This window comes from Drosophila nasuta, chromosome X (assembly GCF_023558535.2).
Source record: "Drosophila nasuta strain 15112-1781.00 chromosome X, ASM2355853v1, whole genome shotgun sequence".
Classification (NCBI taxonomy): Eukaryota; Metazoa; Arthropoda; class Insecta; order Diptera; family Drosophilidae; genus Drosophila; species Drosophila nasuta.
In genome coordinates this window covers 7,735,215-7,757,049 of record NC_083459.1, presented here as the reverse complement: position 1 = coordinate 7,757,049, position 21,835 = coordinate 7,735,215, and the positions used below count along the sequence as shown (strand labels likewise).

Here is a 21,835-nt window from a genome sequence, read left to right as displayed (position 1 = left end):
TCAAGTGTCGAGCATATGAATTTTAGGTATGTATATTAATTGTGAAATATTGCAGAGATGTGCGAAACTTTAGAATATTAGATTTCAAAGGCTCTTAGTAAATCTCGTTTTGAAGCTAGATTTAATTTAGTTGAAAGAAATTTAATGCTCTAATTCAAGAATTTTCTTATTTGAGAGTTTACGCAAGATTTAATTAAATAATTTGCCTTTCAGCTGTAGCTTTATACTTAAATTGTTCAACTATTTTTCTATTCCTCTTCAAGGACATAATCCGAAAATCATATTTAAAAATTTCTAAAAAATAAAGCAATTGAAATATGCTGTCAACAAGCAACTAGATTATAATAATTAGAGGAGAAACATTTTGCGCAAAAAAAAAAAGTGAAAACTAATTGCATTTTCCACAAGACTGCAATAAGCTGATATTCAAAATGTTTACAAAGTATTTCAAATTAGTTGCCGTATAATTAATGGGACAGCGAATGCGAATGCGGCAAATTACAATTGTGCAAGCGCGAAATAAAAGTCGAAACAAGCGAAACAAGCGAAAAACCAAAATCAAAATCGAAATGGAAATCGAAATGAAAATTCCAATTATGAGGGCTGGACATTGATAATGCCGACAAAAGCAAATCAAATTCAAATGTGGAACTGCAGTTTGACACTCATTAATTTGCATTAGGATTTGTATTTTGCATGTTGGGTGTGTGTGTTGAAAAGTGAACTGAACTTAAATGCGAAACAAAAACTTAGTTGAATTGAAGATGCAGTACATCATTCTAATGAATTTGCACTTTCGTCGACGTCACAAAGGAGTAATTACTTAATGCACAACGATGACGATGACGATGACGATGAGTTCAGAAGGCCCAACCAATGACTGAGTCGAAAGACTGACCACAAAATCAAAGCCCCGTTGCTGCTGCTGCTGTTGGAAGTGTCAGTGCCACAAATCAAAAGCCAAAGCCAAGCCAAAAGCCAAAGTCAGGCAACGTTGCTTGCAAAAGCGGATGAGACTGATGACGGACATTGTGACAGAGCGACTGACGCCCTGACAGACTGAGATCCAAGTGGCGAATGAGGCTTGGCGAGTGGCGAGTGCCAAGTAGCGAATGAAGGACAGACGAACGGAAGGATTGGTTGACTGACTGTCCGGTTTGGGGCTGCACTTGTAGCACTTTTCGTAGCAGATAGCAACACCAAAAGCCAAATGAGTTCAGCGTCCTATTACATCAGGCAGACCATGCAGAGTGCAGGATGCAAAAGGCGAACAAAGACGAGTCAGCAGCTGGGGGGAAAGAGAAGCAGATCACAACAGGGCTCTCACTCTCTCACTCTTCGCTTTCTCTATGCTAACGAGTGGCGAGTCGAGCAATGATTGCGGTTACTTGTTGGTTTTCATTTCATTTTTCATGCCACACTTCTACTTCTTTGACTGCGAATGCCCGCAAGGGGCAAGGCGGAGGAATGCGCAGTGCTTCTTGCTGAAGTTGAGCTGTCCAGCTGCTTGTTAAGCACTTTAAACAATGCGGCAGCAGCTCCTCTCCACTCTCCACCTTCTCTCTATTCCCCACTCTGTGCATTGCACATTGTTAAATTTAATTTTGCCACTTGTTTAACCAATGACAGAGAGCCAAACGCAGCCAGACAGCAAACGCAGCAGCAGCAGCAACAGCAGCGCATCTGCTTTGACTTTGCCCTGCAATTCCGAGCTGCAACTGCGCCAAAAGCGCAATTTGTCAAATGAATTTCAAGTCATTTCACTAAATTGCACAACAAGCAGACAATCGGACAGCTGACGGACAGCAGGACAGTCGGACAGACAGACGGACAGACAACTGGCCAGCTTGATGACTTTGCCGCGACGCGGCTAGAAAACTTGACAGCTGAGCGCGCGCGCTTACTTGACACGCCCAACAACTGCTCAAGAGAGGAAAGAGACAGTGCAAAGAGGAGGGAGTCTTTGGTCAGCTTGGAGCGAGGGTGCGATTCGGTGTCGGAGTCGGAGTCAGAGTCGGTGTCGTGTTGCAAATGTTTTAAATGTATTATGCTCGGATATTACCTCTGTGAGGCCTGACAGGTGCGCGTTGATTGCGCCGCAAATTGCTTCTGACTGAGAACGTAGCGTATACGTAACGTGGATCGCGTATACGCCCTGTTTGCGCCCGGACTGCTTCGCATTGCAACAGCAACAGCGTTAAATTTAATTTTCCAATTAAATGCCAAAAAGTTTCTGCTCTCTTTTTTCTGTGCGCTTTTCTCTGTTATTGTTGTTGTTATTTTGTTTGCCGCTGATGCTGGAAAGTTTTTTGCGCGTCAAACAGACATCGGGGAATATTACAAAACTCGGCACGCAGCGGCAACTGCCCAGCTCCTGCTGCTCTTCGAGATAAAAAACTAACGAACACTCACACTCACACTCACACACACACACACACGCTGAGAGCAGCTGTATTTGTTTGGGTATCGGTTGCACAAACATGTCCGAAAAACGCAAGTGAATAAAACAAAATGCAAAAACTACAACAAATTCAAATGCACAAAAAACGACACGATTTCAACAAATAAAATTAAAATAAAAGAGCGAAATGAAAATCCGAATAAAACTATCTAAAAACACAACGTAAATTGCCAACGTCGAACAGCGTGAAAAGTTAACTGAGAACAGCGGGGGGAGTGGAGAAAACACCCAGAGCGCGCCTCTGTGCATCATGCACATTGAGTGTTGCCATTTCACTTGGGAAGACGACGGGGGATGCGATGAGGGGGCGGCAGTTTGATAGCCACAATGAGATAAACATTTTCAATGGCTACCCGATTAATTAACCATCGAGAATCCACTCACAAATTGTTTGACAATCAACCCGAAATGCCATTTATTTTTTCAGCCAACTTCAACTTTAAAAACAATTGCAGCACTTCGCGCATTAAATTAACTTTAAACGCTTTGCTTGCCTATCTAAACTGCTTGATATAGATCGCTTAATAAAGTTGCATTAACTTTGAGTATTGAAATGAGGATTGTAGAGAAATAAATGGATCGTCGTTACTTCTAGTAACTACAGCATATGAGAGACAGGTGTTACATCTGCGTATGGTTTCTTTCTGTTGTTATGACAATGATAATTTGATAATAAAAGAATTTTAATTGATATACTAAAGTTATATAACATTGCATTTAGATGCATGTTGCGTCGTGCGCATAACTTAAGAAAGACTAACTTCAAAAAGAATTGTATCGAACTATCAAATATTCATGCTGAACACTAGGAAAAATGCCGTATATACATACATCTATCTAACATGTTCTTTCATTTCAAACTGATTGGCTGCAAATAGAGTTCTTTTTATAAAGAAGAATTTATTAAGATTATTATCAAATGTTTCTCTTGGCTTCGAGTTAGCTCTGAATTAAATCAGCACTATGCATCGAACCCTTAAGGACTTTCTTTCAAAATACTTCAATTTGTTTAACAATTTTTCTGGTTTTTAAGTTTGGTTCAATTTAGTTCATTAATGAATTCAGAGGTTGCGTGGCTTTATTCAAGTATAAACGAAATAAAATAAATTGCTAAGAGGCTACGTTTTTATATATAGTGTGTATAATTTTAGATTCACCTAAATAAAGAAGCTAAAGCAATTTTCGTGCTAATATCTTAAAAAGTAAATATTGTGAGATCGTCCATTAATTGTACAAATTCTATTCAACAAATTAATATAAAAATAATCTAAATTCAAAAGAAAACTAATATGCTAACTAGCTAATAATAATAATTACAGAAAACTGGTTAAATTAAATTTTTCGAATGTTTAGTTTAGTTTTGGGAAGTGATTAATAATAAAGATAGAAGATAAGCTTGGATATTAATTTCCTTTTATTGATCTTGGTAACAAAAAAAAAGCGTAGTTAAAAAAAGGGCTGCAGTCACTCTGAAAAGTAGCCAGTAAATCATCTAGGGTTGTTTACTTCTCTATGGTGTCTCAGATCAAGTGAGAAGCCGCTAATTACTTAAGAATTTCGTATTTATGAAGTTGTCAGTTGCAGTTCATAGAACAGAAAAACAAGCAAGCAAACAAACAAAAAATGAAACGCAATGAGCTAATTCAACGGATCTGTTGTATTAAGCAGAAGCTCAGCAAAACTTGGCCAAGTTGATATCTCAGCTCTTTGGCTCTTGTTATTTTTGCCTCTCGAAAAGTTCTCGACAGTTTTTCACGTGGAATTTGTATAAATTTCATTTCACATTTTGCGCGCAACTTTCGCTATAAATTTGTGAAATTTTACTTGCATTTTTTTTTTGTTTTTTTTATTGGCTACGTGAAGATGAAGGTGTTGTGACCAAAAAGGATAGAAGGGCAGTTGTGGATAGAGAAGGGGAGATGGAGGGATACCGTGTCACATTAGCCAGCAGCAATTGAAATTAGAGAGTGCGTCCCAAGAGAGAGCGAGAGAGAGAGAGAGAGAGTGAGAGGAAGGGAGGGAGAAGCGAGTTTAGTTTGTCGGTTCGGCGGCCAGTGGCAAAAGTTTTGCGCATAACTTTGGCTGCAATGTGGCGGCAAATTGCAAGTCGCGCCAAAAATTAAGCGGCCAGCCGCAGGATTCAGCAAAGTTGCGACTTGCGACTCGCGACTTGCGACCCTTGAGAACATGTCCAACTAAATAAAAGTCAAAGCAAACAATTTTCCATTTTATTTGCTTGCCAACTTGCGGCCACAAATTCGAAAATTTTTCACTCTCTGCTCTTTGGTTTTCCCTTTGCTGCTGCTGCTGCTGCTGCTGAATGGCAAAACACATTTCAAACTCATCGCGACTCGTGTCTTATTTCATCTCATTTCGTTTTGGTTCGCTTCGTTTGGCTTTCGCATTGGCATTGGCGTTGGCTTTGGCAAAGTGTCTCAGCTGTGGCTGCGGCTGCTGGCTGGCAAATAATTAATTATGCAGCGCCCGAAACTATGCAACAGTTATCAGCGGCAAAGCCTCTCTACCTTCCTCCCTAACGCCCCATCTTAACCACCTGCCAAAAAGTTTTGTGTATTACACGCGGCGCGCTCATCAAGCCAAAAGCATTTGACGTTTGCCGGCCAAAAAAGTTAAATGAGTTTTTATGCCAGGCGCCGTTCTCCGTTCTCCATTCTCCATTCGCTCTGCTACTTTTCCCACACAGTCCCTCTCCCATTTTGGCCTGGCACTTTGACCCCGCCCAGCGACTTCTAATTGGAAAAAGACGCGCGTCCGTTCGCTGGCAATGACAATACAAAAGTTTGCAGCTCAGCGAAATTGAAATAAATTGCCGGCAATAACAACAAACACAATAAATAACAATGAACGAGTTGGCAGCACCTTTCACAACAACGCTGGCAACTCTGCGCGTAAGGGTTGTGGTTGTTGTCTTTTGGTTATGCTGAATCTAATAGCTGGCAAGAAGAGCAGGAGGAGGAGGAGGATGGGAACTGACTTCAGCGCTGCGGCGACCATTTAAAACTTGATTAAGGCGACGACGCATCGAGGGGCAGATGAGTTTGGAGCTGGAGTCGGCGACTGTTATTGCTGTCGAATGGTTAACTTTTGAGGCAAATAAGAAATTCAGACAAGCAGTCAGGCTGGCAGGCTGGCGCTGTCATGCATGTGGGCCGTTAAATCGCTTTAATTGCCAATTTCCGGTTAAGTAATTAAAAGCGTTTTGCCCGCTCGACACGGAAATTGGTAAAAGAGCAATTAAATAGCAAACATATTTCGTGTGCTCTCAACCGGCGCAGCTCCACTCAAACTCAAACTCACTCACAAACTAACGAATCACGAATAACAAATAACAAAAATATAACAACGATTGACGACGACGACGCAAGAGTCAGAAGTCAGAGGCAGAGAAGTGAAGCGGAGCGGAGGCAGTTGAGCGATTCGCTAAAATGAATAAATTAATGTTTGCATGAATGATTGTCTGACTGACTGATTGATTGACGGACGAGTCAAGACCAAGAGCCGAGTTAAGCTCACTCCCACTCCCACTTTTCCACTCGCCTTTTCTGTGGGCGTGGCTGGCAATCAGTTTGTTCGTTCGTTCGTTCGTTCGATTGTTTTGCTTCGATGGCAATAAACATTTCAATTTATATCATTTTTCATGTCACATTTTCATTTTCAATTATTTGCGAATTATAAGTTAATTATACTCACATTCGAGTGCTATATTTATACACATATCACTTTTTTTCTTTTTTAATATTTTATATATCGATAGCTTGGCAGTCATCCTCAAGCTGTCACCCGCAAGCAGCCATAAGTTTCATTTCCTCTCATTTTTGACAAAGAACTTAAGTTCGTTGTCAGTCAAAAATGTCAGAATGCGCTTCAAGACACGCGACAAGCTGCCAATGAGAGCTCGCTAAGTACATACTTATGCCATGTGTATGTCTTGATATGATTGTACATCACATTTTATAGTATATACTCGCAGTATATTACGACGCTCTTTTCACATTTTCAGTCAAGGCCACGTTAACTTGCGTTTATGTTAAAGTCAAGTCAAGTTTTTCCCTTTCACGTCAAAGCAGCATTTGTTGTCGGATGTTGTCGACAAGTTAAAGTCAAAGCATGCAGCTGAATTTTTAATGAACACATTTTTAAATATTTAAAATTAAGACTATTAGTAGCGGGTTAGAAATTTGTTGTGAGTGTTTGTGAATACAGAGAGAAATTAAGAGTAATAAGAAATTAAGAATATATTATTAATATTATTATTATTTGTATAAACAAACAGATACTTTCAATGTAAAAGACAACAAACAATTATAATTTAAAAACTACTTCGTTAAGGCAAAATAAAAAGCGAATAACTTGCTATTGATGCCCATTAAATAAACTAAAATGCCAGAGCTCTTTCTTTGTCTTGCAGGCGCTGCGTTAATTGCGTAGCTGTCGCCCCGTTAAACACTCGTTGGCAACTCTTGGCATTTAATTGAGAATATTTTCACGTTTATTCATTCGCATATTTGGGCGTTGCAATAAATACAAAAAATAATTAACTCATTAAATAAGCATTTGGCGTTTGCATTTGCAATTTGCTGTCCTGCCATTTCGCAGTCTCCACAGAGAGAGAGAGAGAGAGAGAGGAGGACTGTGTCATAAATATTGCTTAATGTTTGGCATCAGCCAAATGGCGTCGTCGTGGCAGGACACTCAGGACATTCGGCTGGTCAACTGAGCACCAGAGCAAAGCAGAGCCACCAGACACAAGGCACCAAGCACCAAGCACCAGGCACCAGGCACCGGGTGCCATTATGTGTTTGTGTTTTGACTAATGCACGAGCTTTGGTCAGTCGACGTGAATGGGTGTGTGTGTGTCTGTGTGTGTGTGTGTGTGTGACCGAGGGGGGAGCGGGAGCAGGTTCCAGTTCCAGTTCCATCTTCGGTTCGAGCTTCTGGCGGGAGGTGGCAGGTAATTTTCGTTGGAGCTAGGCCGCAATTAATGCCAAATGCCAAGAGACAGGCATAAACACGAGTATGTTGAGTATGCGAGTATGTGCGTGTGCGTGTGTGCGTGTGTGCGTGTGTGTGTGTGCGGTTGTTTGGCCAGCCAGCACATGGCCGGACATCATCATTATTGTTCTTAACAACTTACAGCAAATAATAAAAGCATCATTTATAATATTCACAATGTGTGTGCGTGTGTGTGTGTGTGTGAGTGCGTACGTGTGCGTACGTGTATGTGTGGTATTTTGCTGTTCACTTAATAATTTAGTTAATTAATTTGCACACACACAAAAGGAAAAGTCTAAAACTCTTGCCACACTTAAATTTCTTACACTCAATTAACATTCAGAATTATTTATCTAAATTGTCGTACACACACACACACACACACACACACACGCACATGCAGGTGTGCAAAAGAAATCTCTGGCCTGGGCAGAGCATATCAACGGGTAGAACTATGGAATTTGAGCAACAGTAACAACGACAACGACAACAACAAACGACAACGACAAATGTTCCAATTGTTGGCATTTGCAATTATTCATACGCCACGTAGACAAATGTGCTGACAGGACACGTAGAGCAGAGCAGAACAGAACAGAGTACAACACAGCAACACACAGGACATCGCTTTGAACAGGACATTCCAGTTTAGATTTGTTGCCGGCTTGTAATTGTCGCAGATAATTAAGTTGCAAGCACTTCTAACTCAGACAGGATGCGACTTGTTGTCGCCCTCTTCGAATCCCTCCTCCATTTAAATGCGATGTATTTTCCCATTTTTTGGCTTGGCACAACAGCAGCTAATTTTGTCAAATTGTTTGCAAATAAGTGGCAAAAAGTTAAAATAGCATCAAATTGTTAATAATTGTGAAATCGTATGTATAACTATTTTTATACCTTCAACACATCACAATTAATTTAACATGAGCTGCCAAAAATTAGTGTTAGAGCTTTCAAGCAAATTTTTGATAATTGGGAAATTATTTTCATTTAAATTTACCAAAATCCAACATAAAATTTCTTAGTTATTAACCAAGTAATTGAAAATCAACAAATTATTAATAATTGTGTAATCTTTTGGCTACTGTTTTAATATGCTCAACACATCCAAACTAATTTAATGCGAGTTACTAAAAATCTTAAACGTGCTCTCATAAATAAAGTACAAAACATTAAAAAGGAAAAAAATAATAAAAAATCTGCAAAGAGCAAACAATAACGATGCTTTCATAAATTTGACTTTGTTCAGATCAAGCATAAATATCTTTATCTTTTAACAAAATAATAACGAGAAAAACTTTTGACCTGTCCGGACAGGTCAACTCAACTCAAAAAAAAACAAAAAAATAAATAAAATGCAAAGTACAAAAAAAATGAAGCACAAACGAAGTGCAATTTTTGTCGTCTTTTGTCAAATGAAAAGTTACGAATACTTAGAAGCATTTAGTTGTAACTTTTTCTCTATTGTTGTTGTTGTTATTGTTGTTGATGTTGTTGTACCGGGCGTATCCTTTGTCGTTGTTTAAACTGTAGCTGGACATCCTGCTCCTGCAGAACTCCTTTTTGTGGCTCTGCTGCTGCTTCTGTTGCTGTTTGTGCGCTGCTCGCTGCTCATTATGGCTATCAAAAGTGAGGGAAAAACGGGCGAAAAGATTATAAACAAAGTGCTCAGTTTTGAGTCTTTGTGAAATATTAAAACACATAATTTACAAGCAAAACCAGAAGCTCAAAAACTGTATGAAAGAACCAGGCTGGCAACGAGTTGAGTCGAGTTGAGTCCCTCCAAGATGCCGCTGAAGCTCACAAAAAACACATCCATCCCTTCTCTTTTCGTCTCTTCTGAGAGCGTCAACAGCGACAGGATTAAAACGAACTGCAACTGCAACCAACAATAACAAAGCCAACACAATTTGTTGCAAAAAGAAAGCAGTTCAGCTGAAGTTGGCAGCGCACAACAAAAAACTAAAAAAAAAAACAAAATGGCTTAGCAGCGGGGCCAAAAAGGGCAAAACGCAGATGAAAGCAGAGACAAAGAGAGAAAGAAGGAGAATGAAAGAGGGAGAGGGAGAGAGAACGACACATTAAAGCTCTACATGATAGTTCACAGTGTTTTATTGCATTATTTATTTAAGCTCCTTTGTATGCATTAATTTACCTTTTTATGTTGTCATTTTGTGGCTCTAAATTCATAAATTTCTTTAAACAAAAAATCTACAACTTCAAATTAAATAGCATTTATTTGTTAAATAAACATTATTAATCAAAACAGATTATAACGAAAAGTCTAAATCAATTAATTTGCCTTCAAAATCTCGCAGCTAGCAAAAGTTGGCTTTTGGGTTTTTATTTTGCTAAATCTATTTGAAACTGTGTGAATTTGCAGTTAAAGCCTTGGCGAGAAAAGTGTCGTAAAAAACTTGAGCATTATGTCGGGAAAGAGAGAGAGAGAGAGAGAGAGAGAGAGGGAGAGAGAGAGAGTGTCATAAATAAAACTATAAATAATTATGAAAAAACAATTAGGCAAAAAATAAAGAGGAAAAACGAAACGCAACTGAAGCGAGAGTTTTGTTGCTCGTAAAGTGAGCTGTGACAGGGATCAGAAAGAGTCAGAAAGAGTGAGAGAGAGAGAGAGAAAGACTGTTAATTAAATGGCCCAAAAACACACTTGCACACACACACGCGCTCGCAGACATCATTAACAAGGCTCTAAAATGGTCATATAAACATGTTAGCACCTCTATGAGAAGCACTCGACCCCGTGACCCTGCGACTTTCTTCCTCTTCTCCTTCCCCTACTCCTACTCTTTTCTCGCCCATCTCATTGACTCGCAAATTTAGCAGCCAGCGAGTTCTCGCTTTCTCGTGCATGTATCATAAAATTATATGGGTTCTGGCACTTGAGGAATTCACAGCAGGCAGCGAGGGAAATGACACTCGCAAGCGAAGGACGAGGCATTGGTGGTCGTTGGTGGGCAGGCTGTGAAAACGAGTTAATCGCGCCGAGAGAAAGAGAGAGAGAGAGAGAAAGAGCGAACTGAAAGCGAAGCGAGGAATGGCGCTAATTGCGGCAACCTGACAAATGTCGCACCTCTCGGCTAAATGGGATGCGGTAAACGTGGCCGAGGCAAACAACAACATCGACAACAGCCAAATGGCAAATAAACATTACACTAAAGATACGGCAAACACATACCAATAGCATCGTCACATCAAAGGGTCCTTTTTTCCTGCTGTCCTTTTTTGCCTGCCAGCCAATTGGGGCAACAACACAGCACAGCAGAGCAGAGCAGAGCAGAGCAGAGCGCAGCGCATCCTTTCGGCCACACGGAATAGACAACAATAAAAGCGCAACACGTAATTGTTGCCGCTTTTTAATAGCAACTAACGAGCAACAGCCAGCCTCATCGAAAGTATAATAAAAAAACAAAAACGAGGTGAGAAGCGAAGAGAGGAAAAAACAATAGAAGTGAAAGCAATCAGGCGCAAGGCGAAACATCAATAGGAAATGGTCAGCAAAAAAAAGGACATCAATGTGTTTGAAAACAGCGAGTGCCGATCAGAGCGCAACCATTACGGATCAATTGGCAATCAAATAGTGAAACTACAGGAGCGATTAATGCAGTATATAGTATACAAAGGCAATCAACAGCCGCGCATGAAATGAAAGTTCAAAAACGATTTGGCAAGGTTAACGCATAAGAAAAGAAAGCAATGAAACAATTGAAAAACAAGGGAAATCAATAAGATTGAATTAAGATGAGCAAAATAAAGTCAAGTTAATAGAAAACTTGCTGCAATAATGTGATAGTCATATGAAATAAAATGAAAAATATGTTTAATAGAAAAGCATTTAGTAATCACAAGTTTAAATCACAACATAAACCCACAAATAAATTGGAGATTAAAAATAGATTAAGCAAGCAAGTTAAATGAATAAGAACCGAATAAATAAAATTCAATTAAGATGAGCAAAACAAGAAACATTGAGTGTTAAAGAAAAATTGAAGAAAATTAAATTAAGATGAGCAACAAAGAATGAAGTAAAGAATCGCTGAAATAACGCGACTGGAGGAGTATAACAGAATATTCCAAATCTTGAAAATAAAATTAAGATGAGCAACAAAAAATGAAGTAAAGAATCGCTGAAATAATAAGACTTGAATATAACAGAATATTCCAAATCTTGAAAATGAAATAACGATGAGCAACAAAGAATGAAGTAAAGAATTGCTGAAATAACGCTACTGGAGGAGTATAACAGAATATTTCACATAGTATATCCAAGAACGAAAGGTTGAAACCAAGTGAGACTCGTACAACAAGCAGCAAGGATCAATAGCAATCGAGGCAGGCAAATTGAAGCATGCAAAGCGCGTCGGCTGTAAACAGGATAACAGCGGCAACTCGCTAGCTAAGCCAGGATATCAGTAGCAGCGATTGCAACTGGAAGCCAACAGTGTTTGTTTATGTGCCGACAACAAACTTGGCTTTGAAGGCAGCCCTGGCAAACGGAGGTGGGGTGGTGGTGAACGGGGCAACTAGGCAGCTGACAACTTTGAAGTGCTGGGCAAACAAGGACATCGCGAAGTAATCAAAGCAACGAACGCACAAAAAATAAAAAAAAAAAGACGAACTCGAACTGCAGAATTTATGTTTGTCTTGCTGTCGTCTCGTCTATTGGCCAAGCAGAGTAAAAATGTGACAAGAGTGAACACAGCATTTGGCTAGACATTGAACTCGTGCTCGTAGTCGCATTCCTCGCTGTTCTTGTTGTCCTTGCTGCGACTGCGAAGCAAACGCAGACGTCGATCCGGCGGCAAAGGCAGCAGCACTTGGCCCGAGTGCGAGAATCTTTGTCGATTGGGGCTGTAACTGTGACTGTGACTGTAACTGTGACTGGGATTGTTACTTGTGCTGTAACTGTGACTGTGACTGTGATTAGGATTGGGGCTGTCGCTGTGACTGAAACTGTGACTGTAACTGTGACTGGGATTGTAACTGTTACTTTTGCTGTAACTGTGACTGTGACTTGAACTGGCGCTCTGATTATCACAGTCATAACATGGAGTGTAACTGCTACTCTTGCTGTAACTGTGACTGCGACTGTGACTGTGACTAGGATGCTGCTCCTCTTGCCAGTGCACGCAGCGCGGCAGCCTCGGATGCTGTTTCGTCCGCATATCAGGCAAACTGCGATGCACGTTAAGCTGACAGCTCTCTGCACTTGCCACGTCCATCTCTTGCTTCTCTGGCAGCGGCTTGAACACCTCCATGAAGCTGGGCAACGGCGCCGCAACGCTGCTTGCCAGCTGCGGCCGCTTGAGCTTGTGCAGTGTAATGCAAAAGTCCTGAAACCCGTGGACCGTGTGATAGTTGTGCTCCTGCTTGGCCTCCGTCTCACTTTCCGTTGCCGTTGCCGTTGCTGTGGCATGCAACATGCCCGGCGACCAAGTGTGCTGATACTGCGTGGCCTCCACATCGATGAGTCGCCGCTCATCGCTGTCCAGTCGATCGATGGCGCTGTGCAGCTCGGGATCGTGCAGCGCCACCTCGCGTGCCAGCCGCACATCGTGCCTCCAAAAGTGCTGATCCCGTCGCTGCACCGTCGGCGCCACCTCCTTGATGTGCAGCACGACAACGCCCATCAGCCACACGCACAGCACATTGACAAGGGTTAAGGCCATGCTCACTGCTGCGCAGATGAACAGCTCAATGTGCAGCTGCTGTGAATAGTCGCGATGCTTTGAAAGGCTCTGCAACAGTTGCGCATCCACGTGCCACAGTTGCATGCACGCTCCGATGGCGCCCAAGAGTCCCGCATTCACCGCCGGCGGCAGCAGCGATGCCGAGATAGCCACGCCCACTAACGATCCCGTGTTGCCGCCCAGCACGCCAATAGCAGCCGCCGCACCCGAGGCCAACGCTGTCACAAGGCCAATGGCCAGCGAGTGAGTGTCGCAGCGTGTGATGATCTCCTCGGTGAAGCCGCCGGAGAGCACAAAGTGTCGCGAGAGGCCACCAAAGCAGATGGCGCAGCCAAAAACGAAGCCAATGGCAACGGAGATGCCAATGCCAATCAGCTCGTTGCGTATGCCCAGCCAACGGAGTCCACGATCGCGTATCACGGAGCCAAAGATGCCCGCTATGATGGGACCCATCAGGGGGGAGATGAGCATGCTGCTGGAGAGGAAGAGGAAACTGTTCTCGACGAGACCCACGCAGGAGAGCAAAGCGGCAGCCACGAGGAGCACGACAAAGTCAAAGTTGATGGTGGCATCGCGACGCACCAAGCGAACAACTTGATTCACATTCAGGCGACATCGCACCGAGTCCATAAAGCTCTGCCAGCCGAGATGTTGTCGCTGTTGCTGTTGCTGCTGTTGCTGCTGTTGTTGTTGAGTTGCAGTCTCAGTCTCAGTCGCTGCTCCAGCTCCAACTGTGCCCCGCTTCAGTCGCGTCTCCAGGCAATTGATGGCAGTCACTTGGGTGCCAGCTCTCTCGCCAATGCCCCAATCCTGCAGCGTACTCAGCAAGCGTTCGTAGCGCTCGTCCTGCTGCAGATCAAAGCGTGCCTGGAGTTGACATCCCGCCAGATCCTGTGACCAAAAGACTTGCTCCACTCGCAGCTTTTCCACAATCGATCGCAACACTTGCTCGAGTGGCGCATTCCCTGGCAGCTGCTCTGCATTCGCTTTCTCTCTGTCTCGCATCCTTTGTTTTAGATGCGGTTGTAGGCGACGCTTCTCCTCCAGCTCGGTGGGCACGGTGACCATCACACAAACAGCTGCATTCATTCTGCATTCGAGTATCACGTTGAGTATTCACTTGAAATTTGTGTGTTGAATCGATATGTGAGACACATTTCCCACTTGCTAGTTAGAGCAGAGCTGCCTCAGCTAAAGGCAAAGCAGCTATCAATAATTGTAGCTAACAATTGCATATTAAAACAAAAGCCAACTTCCATCCCAACTGAAATAGAAAAATATTGAATAATAAGCATAATTATACCCGCTACCCATAGGGTAGAAGGGTATTATAACTTTGTGCCGACAGGAAATGTATGTAACAGGTAGAAGGAAGCATCTCCGACCCTATGAAGTAAATATATTTTTGATCAGCGTCAACAGCCGAGACGATTTATCCATGTCCGTCTGTCCGTCTGTGTGTCTGTCCGTCTGTCCGTCTGTCCGTCCGTTCGTATGAACACCTAGATCTCAGAGACTATAAGAGATAGAGCTATAATTTTTTTCGCTAGCATTTGTTATGTTTGCACGCAGATCAAGTTTGTTTCAAATTTTTACCACGCCCCCTTCCGCCTCCGCAAATCAAAAAAATCGAATAATATATATTGCTTTTATTCAAAATGGGTAGCGGGTACACTCGACTGTAGCTTCCTTACTTGTTTTAAAGCTAGCTTTGCGATTTCTTTACTTCAGTATTTATGATTCTTGCCTGTCTGCCAATCTGGTATATTTTGGAACTCTATGGTATATTTTCAGTGTAGTACTATATCGATATACCAAATATAGACTTCGGTGTATCCTAATATTTTTGCAGTAATTGAATTCAGTGTATTTTAAGAATAATACAGCATTCTTTTGCTCTAATGCAAAATGGGTAGCGGGTATCTCACAGAAAAAGAGTAATAAAATTGATTTAATGAGTCGGAGATTGGATTCAACATTTTCAACATTCATAGCTTACAACTTGCTCAACAATGTTTCAGTCGCCAAATTTAAAATGAAATACACTTGAGTACATAAATAAGTAAATGTTTTAGAATTCTTCTCAATATTAAACATACCATTTTAAATGCATTATTTGTATTGCATGAATTTGAGCTGTTCATCTGAACGTTGCATGTAATATTTATCATTGCCAAGACAATATTCGCTATCAATAATAAACTCTACATTCTCAAAGCTGTGTGTTCGAGTGGAGCTCGAGAGAGAGAGAGAGAGAGAGAGAGAGAGAGAGAGAGAGAGAGAGAGAGAGAGAGAGAGAGAGAGCAAATCAATAACTCAATCATCGTTTCGTGTGGCAAACGAAGTGTGAACGCATTGTGTGCGACGTTTAACTAAGTTGTGTCGAGTTAATTTAAGTGCAATCGACAATCGACAATTGTTGACTCAAATCAAAATGGCAAATCGCGCATGTCATGTCAAAAGGATATTTCCTTACGGCAATTTGAAGCCGCATGCCGCATACCTCATGCCACCTGCCCCATTCTCTGGATGCTGCTGCTGCGACATCCGTTGCAGTTGTCGTTAGGTGGGTGGGAGCGGCAGGCAGAGGGAGGCAGAGGGTGCAATGTGGCGCGTGTCCTGTTGCCGCATAATCGACACGGCCACAGCCAGAGCTAAAGAACCAAAGAACCAAAGAACCAAAGAACTAAAGAAAGCAGCAGGCGAAAAATGTCAACAAACTGGCAACAGCCATGAAATATTATGAGGCCGCTTGGCAGACGGCTGCGGTTTGGCAGTAATAACAAACACAGCGGAAAGTCGTCGAAGAGAGAGAGATCGCCCGGAAGTAAAAAGCAGCAAGAGGCAGGGCAGGGGTAGAAGGGAGGAAAAAAACTGGCAGCGAGCAGAGCAAACGCGTGAAAATGCAAACAAAATTGCTGAAAAAACGCACGCAAAGCGAGCAGCAGCAGCAGCAACAAGAATAACAATAATAACAACAGCAGCACCAGCAGCAGAGCTCAATGCAACCATTGTTCTGTAAACACACACACATGCACACACACACACACATACTCGGGCACACTTGCACACACATTCGCACACTCTCACATATGTGGAGAATTTTTTGCTGCTGCATTCCTCGGTGTCCATTATCCAGCAGCATTTTTTCCATCTGCCATTTGGCAGTCGCCGTGCATGTGGGCGTCACCCCGCCCCTTTTCCACTCTCCCCCCCTCTTTATGTGTGTGTGTGTGTGTGTGTGTGCTTTACCGAGATCAAGCGTCAAAATTACATTGTTGGCATACGCTGTGCAAGTTTTTGCGCCATTCGCTGCTGGCCAACATTTTATTTTGTGCCTTCTGTGGTGCCCCCTGTACCCTCTCCTTCTGCTTCTCCACTCCCCTTCCCTTCCCTACGCTGCACGCCCTGAGCTGGCACGCCTTGCGTTTCCTGTTTTCCGCCATCTCGCAGCCGCTGCAGCATTTTATCCCTCTCCTGTTTTTTTTTTGTTTTTTTGTGCAAAAGCAACTCTTGTTATTGCGGCTCCTGTTGCTGCCGTTTGGTCACCTCGAAATCCTTGCCAGCCATGCTGCCAGTCAGCCGAACAAGCGGACAGACAGACAGACAGACAGACAGACAGACGGGCAAACCAAGCAACCAGCAAGGCCATTGTCTGGTCTGCTTCAGTTGCTCGTTTTTCGGCTGTCCGCAAAATGTGGGCGGCAAAGCAAAACCAAAAAAAAAACCGGCTTAAAACACGCTGCAGGCGATTAACCGACGCTGCAATACTCTAACTTTATTTATTTGGGAAACATTTTTTCATTCTTATTGCTCAAATTTAAGGCAGCAAATTTCAAGTTCAATAAATTGTTTAAATTTTAAATTATTTAACACCTAATTAATAAATAGTGTAATGCAGCTTTCTTCAATATTATTTTTATTTAAGGAAAGATTTAAAATTATTTAAGACTGTAGACAACCTTAAAATATTGCATTCCTTAGGTCAATTTACTTAAAATTCAACTTCATACAGAAAAAAACGTGCTGAAATCAAGAATAAAATCTTGAATAAAGATTATGTGATATCGAAATGACACCAAGAAGGTTTATTTTTAAATCAAGATAAAAATTCTACTTGGATTCTAGGTTGCCCAAGCTTGAAATTCAAGATTATAATCTTTTTTTTTAAAAATGAAAAAATCTCTAAATTGAACCTAGAAGGTAAAATCTTAAACGTTCCAAAAGTTATCTTGTTTAAAATAAAACAAAAAAAAAGTGTATTTGTATACGATTTTTATTATATATATATTTTTTACACTTTTTTGTATGTGTGTTGTATAATTTAATGTAAGTTAAAGTATCTTTTGTATTGTATTTAAATATATATTATTATATGTAAGTATATATTTTATATGTTCTGTTAATTTTGATAAGTTTAACTCAATATTTATTTAAGTTAATATCAGATATAAATATATTCTTATTTAATTCATTTTTCTTTTAAGATGAACTCAATTTTTCTTTAGATATATCACATCTAAATAAATTATTCTTCTGTTATTCTTCTCAAACGTTGCTTTTCTTCTTTTAAAGTATATTTGAGATGTAAATATATTTGTTATAATTACTGAATGTAGTTGAAGAACTAAGAACTTTTTGTTTAAAGTTTACACTGAATTATGATCAGCATTCTCTGCCATGATTAATATTTGTTAAGTACGCCAAGTTAATTGAAGCAAACACTAGAAGTAGTCTTAGCTCGTAGCTGAAATGCTCCATGTAAAAGTGTATGGAATGCCACCAAAAAGCAGAAAAAAGGCGAGCAGGCTAAATGGGATAAAGAACAGCGAGCAGGACGACGCACTGGACATGGACTGAACGCTGAACGCAAAGGACACGCAGGACACGCAGGACATGCTGGACGCAGGATGCGCTGAGCAGCGTTGATTGTTGCAATTTCTCGTTAAATTGAATTCAGTCGTTCAATGCGAGCCCAGAGCCCGAGTCAGATCCAGAGTTGAGCGTTGAGTGTTGAGTGCTGAGAGTTGCGAGAGAGCGAGAGAGAGAGAGAGAGAGAGCGTAGAGCTGCACTGCTTATTTATGACAAGTGGCGCTACATGAACAAGGCCAGGATGCAGGACCAAAACAGGACCTACAAGAGCGGACAGCGAACAACAGGCAACAAGCAACAGACAATGGCCAATGACAACAGCAACGAGTACAACGACAGCAACAACGACAACAACAGCAACAACAACGACGACGACGACGTCAACGACAATGCCAATGACAACGCCGATGACAATGACAATGAATACAGCGCATTATGAGATTGCGATTGCCGATTGCAGATTGGCGATTGCAATTGCGATTGTTGGTTTGGTTTTCAAATTACACAAAACACATGGCAACTCAGCTCATTGGCCAGCTGATTGGTTCTGAGCTTCGACTTCGACTTCGACTTCAACTTCGATGAACGCATAATGGGGGGAAGCATAAGGTGCCTTTAACCTTTATTGTCAACACTTTGTTAGACTCCTCTTGCTCCTCGATGAGACTTCAGACTTAATTGCCAAGGTGGATGTCATAAAAATGTAGTCGAGGCCTTAATTGAAATGAGAGCACAGAACTTACAAGAAAGATGAAATTAATTATATGAGTATATTTTATATTTCATATAAACAAAATAAAATATGTAATAGTTGTGTCATTTGATCCGACATTAAATAAATCTACGCAGTAAGACATTAAACGAAGCATCTAAAAAATCGATCATATAAAAATTGTAGGAGTTATAAAAGAAATACGTTTTACTTACTAGGGGATCTTTCTTGCTTTGGCTGACAATCTAGTATATTTGTAGTCTTAGGTATATGTTCAGTAAGTTTGGTTTATTTTAAAATGAATACCACACAATTTTTCTAATATCCAAATTGTGTAACGGGTATTTCACAGTCGAGCACACTCGAGTTTTATAAATGTTTCTTTCTTTTTTTATATCTAAATCCGATTATTACAGTTATCTAACTATAAAGCTTATTCAAAATGGTAAATTTTTATTAAATAACAAATTCATTTAAATACAATAAAATAGGTTTAGCACTCTTAAAGCTCTGTTAAAATGTGATATACTTATTTTGTAAAATTTAATGAGATATTTCACGTATCAATTCATTATTAGATAATTAGTTAACAATATGAAAACTTTTTGCAATATTCTGTTGTAAACTTTGCAAAGTTCACATCTGCCGCGAACTTTGGCTTTACTTAAATTATGTTACAAAATTGAATTTACTACTTTAACCCTTGCCAAACGAATCAGAGTTCATCTCTATAACATAGTTTTTGCACTTTTAAAACTGTGCATAATTTATGAATCGAAACGAAAGTGGAAAGTTCATAAGCTGCTCTCTGGCTTAAATCAACTTGTTATTCCAAGAATCTTGCCACTTTTCCCAAAAAAATACAAAAACTCTCTTCAAATTAACTCTCCATTTGTAGCTCTTTCCATCTCTCCCTCTCTCTCTCTCTCTCTCTAGCTCTCTCTGTCGCTGTTCTGTCTCCCTCTAAATCATATTAGTTCACTTGGAATTAGAGCTTTCGCATTTGTTTGCTAAATTGACTGACAGTTGCAGCTTAAATGATACAACATTTTCGACCCAGTAAACTAAGTTGGGGGAGTGAAAGAAGAAGGGGAAAGGGGGGTTGTGGTATAAGAAGCGACGGCTCGTAAATAACTAAAATGGCAACCACAGAGCCACAGGAAAAGGCAGCCAAATGCAAAATTATGCGCCACATTTAAATGTAATTTGCATTTATTGCCATTAATTGAGTTGCACAACTCGTTGTGCGCGAGTGTGTGTGTGTGTGTGTGGGGTGTTTGTGGGTGTGTAAGTACAGGCGAATGAATGGCATCAAATGAGCATTTAAGCCTTTTCATTGAGCAGCAGCAGCAGCAACAACAACAACAACAACAAACAGGCCTTTCGGCATATGGTTAACTAATGAACCGAGTGCTGACTAAATCCGCTTCAGATAGGCTCATAAGATAGCTGCTTATGGCAAACTCAAACAGATACAGATACATAGATGCGGATACAGATACATTTACAAAGACTGTCATTAGGTAAATTGCAACAACGACAACAATGAATGGGAGCTGGGAAAAAATGCTATTTAAGCGGCAAATCGCAAACATTCCAATTACTTAACACGAATGTTTGAGTAAGTGGCCAAGTTTGAGGCGCCTCGCCACTCGCTGTGTGGCAAGAAGTGCTCGTAATGAAAGTGCCAAATAAATAAGGTGTAAACACGACTGTCTGCCACTCTCTATCTGCCCATCTGTGTATGTGGGAGTGTGTGTGGGAGTGTGTATGTGTGTGTGCCACACCTGTCTACTGCCTTCAGCCTGTTGGCAAGCTTAAATGCCAACAAAATCGCAATCGCCTGACGTTATCCTTATCATTGTTATACTTAAGTTAACAACAGCTTAAACAACAGCGCAAACACACACACACGCTTACACTCGCATACACGTACGCACACTAATCAAGCACACACCCACACCTTTGCACTTGTGCTGAGGCAACTTGAGTTTTATGGACCGCACAGTGGGTGTGTAATACATTAAGAGCGTGTGCATAAATAATGCTTGTATTTGTTTTAAGATTGTATTAAATTAATTTCCTGTTTTTATATTCAGTTTTATAATCTTGTAAGGCAACAATTTTATATATTTTCGGATTAAATTAAATTAATTTGATTTTCATATTCATTTTAATAATCTTTTAAAGCATAAACTTGATCTATTCCTTCCTTAAAAAAGGAATAATTTTATTTATTCTATATTATTAATTTATTTCATTCTAAATTTAAAGCATTAACTTTATCAATTTATGTATATATTTTTATTTATTTTATATTATATTTCACAGTCATAAAAAAGGAATAATTTTATTTATGTTTTAATTTTTTTTGACTTTTTTTAAAAGCAAAAAACAACAAGTTAAATCTTATTTATTTTGTTTTTTAATTTTTACAGTGTTAAACAAAGAATAATTTTATTATGCTATTGTATATTTATATTTTCAACCTTAAAAAAAAATAATTCATTCAAATGGGAAAATTATAAAATATCTTTGACAAATAAGGGAAATTTAGTTCTTGTATAGGAAAACAATCAATATATATGTGAATTGGCATTTATAGCAAAATGATCTATAAAATGATTGAAAATAATCCATAACATTGCCACTTGCTCCACTGTGCAGCATTGATACGTCAGATCTTGCATTCATTTGAGTTGTGAGTTGATAGTTGGCGTTTAGCTGCCGCATTCGAAGTGTCTGCGACTGCGTTTGCGTCTGCGGTGTCCTGTTTGAGCCACTGCCACAGTGAAATGGAAATGGTAACGAGGCAGAGCAAGCAAGCAAGCAAGCAACGAAGACAGCAGTTGGCTGGGCTTTTAGCCACGCTCATTTTGTGGCAGGCGCAAATCCCCATAATCAGAAAGCTTTTGCACTTTATTTGTGTTAGTTTCAATTATATAAACAACGGCAATGGCAATGGCAACAGCGGCAGGCAGCGATGGCAAGAAGAACCAATTACCGCTTGATTTAGCACACGCACACACAAATGCAAACAAAGCTTAAACACTCACACACACACACACACA

General features: G+C 40.5%; 2 protein-coding genes across 3 annotated transcripts in view; one reads left to right on the top strand and one right to left on the bottom strand.

Annotated features, from left to right (window-relative positions):
- Positions 1 to 21,835, top strand: part of LOC132795168 (chaoptin) — a 170,405-nt gene that overhangs the window by 63,684 nt on the left and 84,886 nt on the right. The window lies entirely within an intron of this gene.
- LOC132796721 (uncharacterized) lies at positions 12,115 to 14,366 on the bottom strand. Its single transcript, XM_060807978.1, has one exon. The coding sequence runs from the start codon at positions 14,266 to 14,268 to the stop codon at positions 12,199 to 12,201; it is 2,070 nt and encodes a 689-aa protein (XP_060663961.1). The 5' UTR covers positions 14,269 to 14,366; the 3' UTR covers positions 12,115 to 12,198.

Coding starts and splice junctions, on each gene's coding strand:
- LOC132796721 (XM_060807978.1), bottom strand. CDS start 14,268: ATGAATGCAGCTGTTTGTGTGATGGTCACCGTGCCCACCGAGCTGGAG.